This window comes from Vanessa atalanta, chromosome 24 (genome assembly GCF_905147765.1).
Source record: "Vanessa atalanta chromosome 24, ilVanAtal1.2, whole genome shotgun sequence".
Taxonomy (NCBI): Eukaryota; Metazoa; Arthropoda; class Insecta; order Lepidoptera; family Nymphalidae; genus Vanessa; species Vanessa atalanta.
This window is the reverse complement of record NC_061894.1, coordinates 4,686,285-4,694,341: the sequence shown is the minus strand read 5'-3', so window position 1 is coordinate 4,694,341 and position 8,057 is coordinate 4,686,285. Positions and strand designations below refer to the sequence as shown.

The 8,057-nt window shown below is 31.4% G+C and overlaps 1 protein-coding gene across 1 annotated transcript in view; it reads left to right on the top strand.

The window, feature by feature from the left end:
* The first annotated feature begins 6,766 nt into the window (after window positions 1–6,766).
* Window positions 6,767–8,057, top strand: part of LOC125073527 (facilitated trehalose transporter Tret1-like) — a 28,914-nt gene continuing 27,623 nt past the window's right edge. Inside the window, exon 1 of the mRNA XM_047684388.1 lies at window positions 6,767–6,977. Within this exon, the coding sequence (XP_047540344.1) occupies window positions 6,905–6,977 (73 nt within the window). The 5' untranslated portion in view covers window positions 6,767–6,904. The remainder of the gene's footprint in view (window positions 6,978–8,057) is intronic.

Here is an 8,057-nt window from a genome sequence, read left to right as displayed (position 1 = left end):
TTGTTCTCAATGTTTTTTTTATGAACGTTATAATATCATTGATCCTAAATTAAAATCATTTGATGTAAATTTGACATATTTAATAAATAAAATTCATAAAATGCGAATCTACATTATTGACGCGCGCTAAAAACTGTCAATGTCATTTTTTTTTTATTTTTATATTTTTAATATCTGTGATCGAATTATGAATGAAGAAAACTTTTTACTTCTAATGTAAAACGAATTTGAAAATAAATTATGAATTATATTTATCTTTATTGTCTTTACCAGCTTTATTAGAGGGGTAAATAGGAATAAGTATTAGCAATACCGTAAAAGGGGCCATTGTTAGTCTTCTTTCAAAAAAATTAAATTACATATATTACATAAAATATATATAATTTGAGGTAATGCAGTAATAATATACATAGTACTCTTAATATAGTCATACTAATGTAAGTAAATATAACTCAGACAATAAGATTAAAAAAAAATAGCTTTCACGGGACACTGCAGATATAATATCGTATCGTAAGACATCCATACAATATTGTTAAATGAAATAATTATAGAAATCGATTAAATAAAAATTAAGACATTAAATAAAAACATAGAGTAAATTAAATATAATTTTAATTAATAATATGCGCTACGAAATGTTGTACATCGATTGCGGAGAGGGAGCATGATGGTATAAGTGTCGCTTAACGTCACGGCATACGAATCGGTTTTACCCCCAAGGCGTGCTACTTGTTTCCAATCAAAAATATCGACCATATATTAAATTATACATATATTTTTATGTAATAGATAGGCAGATTGCTGTTTAGTGGGCATCATCGCCCATTGGTGCCGTCAGACCAGACATTGGTGCCGTCAGAAATATTAATCATTACTTATATCGCCGATGCACCACCAACCTTGGGAGTTAAGATGTTATGTCCCTTATGTTACACTGGCTCATTCAACCTCCAGAACGAACCACAACAATACTAAATATTGCTGTTTGGCGGCAGAATACCTGATGAGTGAATTTACGTACCCAGACGGGTTTACACCAAGCGATAGTTACTTTAATTCCAATAATAAATAATAAAAAAACATTATTTATGCAGATTCTATAATTAGTAATCCGTACAAATCAATTACGAATTAATTTAATTCAAACGTCAATGTTACATCATTGATATAATTATAATAGTTTGTATCACGTTGCGAGCGAGGCGCCGGCGTTTTAACTGCTCAGACAATCGTTACGTGAGTAATTATAGAAAACTTTCTTTAATCAACTCAGCGAATTGAATTGAATTTTGTCATACATGTCAAATAGTCACGACATTTGACGTACACCATGAATGACACTCCAATGAATATATAATGAGTTTCGTTATACGTATGTATACATAATGTTACAATTTTGCGAGAAACGCGTTCAAGTTACGTTCATCCGATTTCATTGAAACTGCACAGTTGTTAAGCACGTTTCTAAGTATTGTTAAGTCATAGTATCGGTAACAGGCGACGCGCGATTTGTATTAAAACAATATAAATAATCAATTCAACAATTTAGCTTTGACAAGACGTACGCCATACAAAATATGTCAAATTATAATAGTTGAGCGAAGTGAGTATATTTACTCTTTTTCAACCGTAACAGTAGAAAAGCCACATAAACAATATTTGACAGCAAATTGACGCGATATCATTGGTCGAGAGGTTGATTCGTCTATGATATTCACTATGGATTTGCGAAAAAAGGGCGTTTCGAACTTCGACGAGACTGTTCAGAATTTTGGAAGTAAAATTAATGTGGATATAATTAGTTAAGTCTAATAGTGTTGGATTATAAATAAAGATATATTTATCATAAACTCTTACTAGTGCATGAAATACGTAAATCTAAGGTTTGTTTATTTTTATTCCTACTTCCTTGGAATAGGTTATAGACTGTTGAATAGCCATTTTTTTGGCTTCGCTGTCGTTGAATAAGTGTAATATTTAGTAAATATATTGAAATAAGAACTAATTACAAGGATCAAACATTGTTCTATTAAACGTACTGGATATATACTATACTACAATTTGTAAATTAAATAATTTTGACAGTTGCAACCGTTAATCGGTCTTGAATTATTTTATTCTGTGTCATTATGATAGTCACGTAATCACTATAGGCACGATTAGTTGTGAGCTTGTGATTATAAAGCAATATTGCTAATCTGTGACTTAGCGCGCTAAAAGTTCAAACTTTAAATATTGTACAAACATACATATTAAATCGATTCAAAATTATAATTTTAAGCGTCGACAAGGATCAAAACTCGTCACATCACGTAATATCGTATAAAGTTACTAATCTAATTATTATGTTATTGGTTACAAAGACAAAAACTGAATAATGAATTACATTTACAAGTAATGTAGAAGATATTAACGCTTCGTTTTTAAGTCCTTTGCGTTTTATTTATGAAAAAAAAAAAAACTTTTGGCGCTTACAGAGTTTTCTTTTAGCGAAATACAAGTCGTGTCGTTGTTACGGGTACTTGAAATATTTGTCTCATAGTCGCCATCGCAATCAAAACGAGATAAATAAGAATAAATGAGACTTAATTTTTTAATAATTATCATTTTACATGATTTAATTAAAACAACCAAACTATTTAGGATTATGTGTGTAATTTTGGCAACGGGAAAAAAATCATACATCACTCGTTTATACAGATACTGTTTATAGATAAAAATTGCCATTAAAATAAGATCGCCTATTTGAGATCTAGAAGCGCGAGAGAGGTTGCGCAGGAGTAACATGAAATTTTGAAGACTATTTATAAGGTTAAATAAACTACTAATAATTTATCATGTGTCTAAGCTTATTTCCTCTTATAGTCTTTTACCCTTAGATAATAATTTAAAAAACATAAAAAAAATGACATTGTATCACATATAATTTGTTAATATGTTTAATTATTACTTGGAAGTAAATACTTATTTATTAATTTAATGCAACCATTTCATTGCTATAATTATATTTAGCATCGCATATTAACCTGTGTGTTAATTTAATAAATGATTATATATTGTCAACGTTGCGACAAGCATTTTGTATGATATTTAGTTGCTATTTTTTAAATGGAATGAATTTAGTGTTATTAATGGTATTAGAGACGATACGGTTAACCGAAATTTGCGGTTACTTTTAAGACCAATTAAGTCCAATGTGGTTAATTGATTTTAATAATCAATAATGATAATGTTAATGTTATACTTTATTGTACACCACATACATAATTTATTTGAAATCTTAGGACTAAAATTGGCCAGAATTGTTACCAAGGACTTTGGGATCTGACAGACAGGCAAGCAGTTGCTATATGTCTATCAAAGACAAAGTCAATTCATTCAATTTGATTCATTTTGATTCATTGTTTATTCAATATGGAAATTAAGACCTCGGACCCGAGAAGAACCGGCGAAAGAAACACAGAGTATGTATAATATCAAATAATATATAATTAATTAATTGAGTAGTTGGCAAAAATGTTGGCTGATTTACTTTTAAGAGCGGGTCGCCCCGAAAGGAGTTGTAGGTGTCATGGCAACGCGAGTCGTTATGTTTTGACAAGCGACTCGATGTCGAATGCGATGGTTGCTTGCAAACCCATTTGCTCTTAATCGAGATTAATTATTGTAATCCTTTGATATTTTTGTGGTGTACGATTATTGAATCAATTATTACAGTGATTAGACGATATTAAATACGTTTTATTTTGTGAATAATCCATTTCACGCCCACATAGTCCTCCGACATATATATATATATATCTCAGTATATGAGAAATATTTAAGAGCTATTAAGAGCCGAGATGGCCCAGTGGTTAGAACGCGTGCATCTTAACCGATGATTTCGGGTTCAAACCCAGGCAGGCACCACTGAAATTTCATGTGCTTAATTTGTGTTTATAATTCATCTCGAGCTCGGCGGTGAAGGAAAACATCGTGAGGAAACCTGCAACCTTGTCTAATTTCAACGAAATTCTGCCACATGTATATTCCACCAACCCGCATTGGAGCAGGGTGGTGGAATATGCTCAAACCTTCTCAAGGGAGAGGAGGCCTTAGCCCAGCAGTGGGAAATTTACAGGCTGTTAATGTAAAATGTAATGTAATACGAAATATTTTATACTAAACATAAACTTAGGCCGTAACGAATAGCAAATTAACACTGAATTATATTTCATTCGAACCTTCATCCTCGAGTTGACCTCAGAAGGACCTCTATCAATAGGACTATCCCAACTCTCGGCTTAAAAAATGTAAATTTAATTTAAAGTAAAAATAAAATACTATTGAATGATCTGTTCGTATGTGCATTGCGATATTTCTCCGAAACGATTAACTGGTTTCAATGCATACATTTTAATAACTTTTTTTGCTATTTTTGTACGTTCGTATTTGCATGAGTAAAGAGACGAACGAAAGGATTGAATACAAATAGAAAAAAACAGCTAAGAACGAAGTGGAATCGCGCATCGCGGGTTCCGTAGTATATTTAGAATAAGGAATACCTTTATTTTTGTGACAACGACAACTTACTATATTATGACTGAAATCACTGATTAAGTTACTAGCTTGTAATTTGGCGAATTTTTCGTATATAACAATACTAGTAGGTTTTTATGCCAGAGATAGGACTGGCTTATAGGTTACCTAATAGATTGGCACTGCAAGAAATATCAATCAATCCTCACATCATCAAAGCGCCATCAACATTTGGAACTAAGATTTTATGTCCCTTGTGCCTGTTGTTCACCAGCTCACTCACCCTTCAAACCGGAACACAGATACTAAGCATTGCTGTTTCGCGGTAGAATATATAATGAGTAAGCCCAGACGGGATTGCATAAAGGAGTAATTAAATAAACTTTCCAATTAGGAAAAAGGTTCGCGTTGAAAACGAACTGATATAGTTTATTTTTACTTTCCGTGAGCAAGACAATTTTTTCTATTTTGAAATATTTCAAATTTGAAAGTTTGTTAATTTTTTACGCTAGAACGGCGAGATCAATTTGGATGATATTTGGAATAGAAAAAACTCAATATCCTGTCTAAACACAGACTATTGAACACCTGATCTCCCCAAACCTCCTTCTCAAACAGAAGCTAATATAGAATTTTGGCTAATAAGAAAAGCTGCCTGGCTTAAGATTTATTGACATATCGTTATTTTATTAAAATAATTACTACTAACTTTTTTTATAAGCTAAATTTAATGGGTATGTTTATTTAAAGAAGACGAGTCCTAGATTGGAGACCTTGCTTGGCAAATACAGCGTAGAGCATAAATCTTAGTGTACCGTTGATCTTAAGAGGTTGCGATGATCCATCAAATATTATATCTTACACACTACGAGGTGATGGAACCCGACTGGGGAGGAGAAGCAGGATATCTGGTGCATCTTGAGAGAACGAATGACTGAAAAGTATAATCTTACTCTCTATAGAGAATTATTGTTAATGCTCAAATGACAAAAAGGACTATACAAATTTTAAAAAATACCAGTATATAAAATAATACACAATTACTATATAGACTAGAGATTCATTCATATATTTTTGTATCCGTAACTTTTCTATCTTCATCATCAATAAAATTATAATTAAACAATTAAAATCGTCAGCTGACGTTATCTTGTTTGTGGGTACATCCTTGGTAATGGTTTATATACATTAATACATTCTGCGAAACGCGTGCTGTCTTCTGGGGGTTCATGTAAATAGTTTTAGCAGTATTTTCAGTAAAGCATTATCAAAAATATCGTCATTAATTTTATCTTTATAAGTTTATATAAAATCAATAACAATAAATTTGTACACTTTTATGGTTTTAATCGCAAAAACATGAAGAGGTCCTTACAATCTGTCAGAAAAAAAAAACATTCGTTAACCGTCAGTCCGTTAGTAATAAGCTGTTTTTGACCAGCTTATCGCCGACTAGTAACACTCCGTGGTTATCTCGTGTTTTATTAAACATTTCTTCTGTCTTTCTGATAAAATTGATTTTACATTCGAAGGAAAAAGAGCACAGCCTTGTTTTTGTTACTGGGCTAAGGGCTTCCCCATCTTAGGGGAAGGTCAGGAGTTTATACATCATTTTGCTCAATTGCAAGTTGGTACGCACGTATAGCTGACTATCGTCCGGCGTGTGCTGGTTTCGTATTTCCTAGTATTGTAGTAATTGGAACCTTAGTGGTGCTTGCCGGGTTTGATACCGCAATCTGCAGCTAAGGATCACGCATAGACACTAAGTCATCTCGGCTCCTATTGTGTTTATTATTAAAAAAAATATATTTGAAGATGATGAGGGGCGATCATCTAACTCCCATGGAGGTTTGTCTAAGAAGTCATACTTCAATAGTTATATTTGACTTTTAAAAAAGTATAAATAAATATTAACAATGTTGTTAATTCATTATCTTACTGTAATTGTTCTTACGAGTCAACCATTTGCATAGGACAATATTTGGACTATTAAGCCCAAATATTGTCCAGTGTCCAATTATCCAGAACCAAAATATTTCGATCAATAATTCTAAATAGTCAATAATAAATTAGTCAAATATGTATGTGTATTGATGTTATAGTAACAAAGCTGCAGTGATATCTGTGTATCTAATGAAATGAATTAATATAATTTCGCGCTGTCGTCGCAGATGTGACCGTAACGTAAATGGACCTATACGATTATGTTCAGTCGGATACATGGTCCAACTATGGTATGCTCATTTGAAATAAGAACACGGGACAAGGCGCGCGTTCCCGCATAATTTTAAAACAGATTATATCAAAACTATTTTTTTTATTTTTATTTGTAAGTAACTCGTGAGGTTTTATATATTTTGGCTGTGATAAAAAATAAATAAAAATGTTAAAGTATACAGTGAAAAAATATTGTTCCGAAGGAAGCAAAATTAACCAAGTAATGGTGGCAGTTTTGAGTAAGTTTTTTTTTTTAAATTAAGACTTATTATAGCTACATATGATTTTTATAAAAATATTTTAAATTAAAAAAAAAACCAATGAACATTTTATTTTTCTCGAAAAACCGATCTTGTTTCCGATCATCTTATTGTATCATAAGACGACAAAAAAAAAAAAAAAAACTTAAAAATGTTAATTTTCGACATGAGTTTTCAACATGACATTTATTCCAAAAGAATATAAATTGGTGAGATTTTATATAAAAAACACCAATCTTGTGTTTCTTAGAAATATCTTGTCTAGTATGCCTTCGTCTGCTCATAATGACCCTGATGTTATTAAGCTCTGTCACGACGATTACAGCTTCATAAGAAAGCTGCGGGCTTTGAGCTTTTAAAAGCTGATTTAGATATAAACGTTTTCTGGAAATGTAATAACTTTGTGTTAGCAACGAACTGTTTAAGCTTGCGATTAAAATAACATTTATAAAACGCATCGTTTCTTAAGATAAGTTCGTTCCTTTTAAATATTGCGGGGTCAATGTATTGCATGATTAAATTTTGAAGACGATATCTATTATGTTTTTTTTTTTTCTTTTATAATACAAGAATATATATCACTTCAATAGTCTAAACTCTAAATTTAAAACGTGCGAACTATGAACCGCAGCGCAGTTACATCATTTTTTTTTTATATTAACACATTCTTCTTAACGCTCTGCATATACTGGAATGAGTTTTATTCCAGAATATCCAGGGACGATAAGTACTGGCTAAGTAATTTTTGAGTTAATTGTAACATAAGGATGATCTTTTCCTCCTAAAGATTAGTTTGGGACTTCTGTGTCGGTTGAACTGCTGGTTGTATATCCATATCTGATGATTATCTCCAGCAGATTACTCGGATGATATACTTGATTAAGGTTTAAAGTCGACTTACTCGAAACGTCTTGGTTTTATTTTATAGCACTAAAATGTTTAATTCGAGGATTTACATTTAAAAAAAAACGCAATCACATTTTTCTAAATTTAATATATTATTAATATTATTTATCTGCTTTCTCAAAAATACGCATGATTTTTTTTTCTAATTTTTTT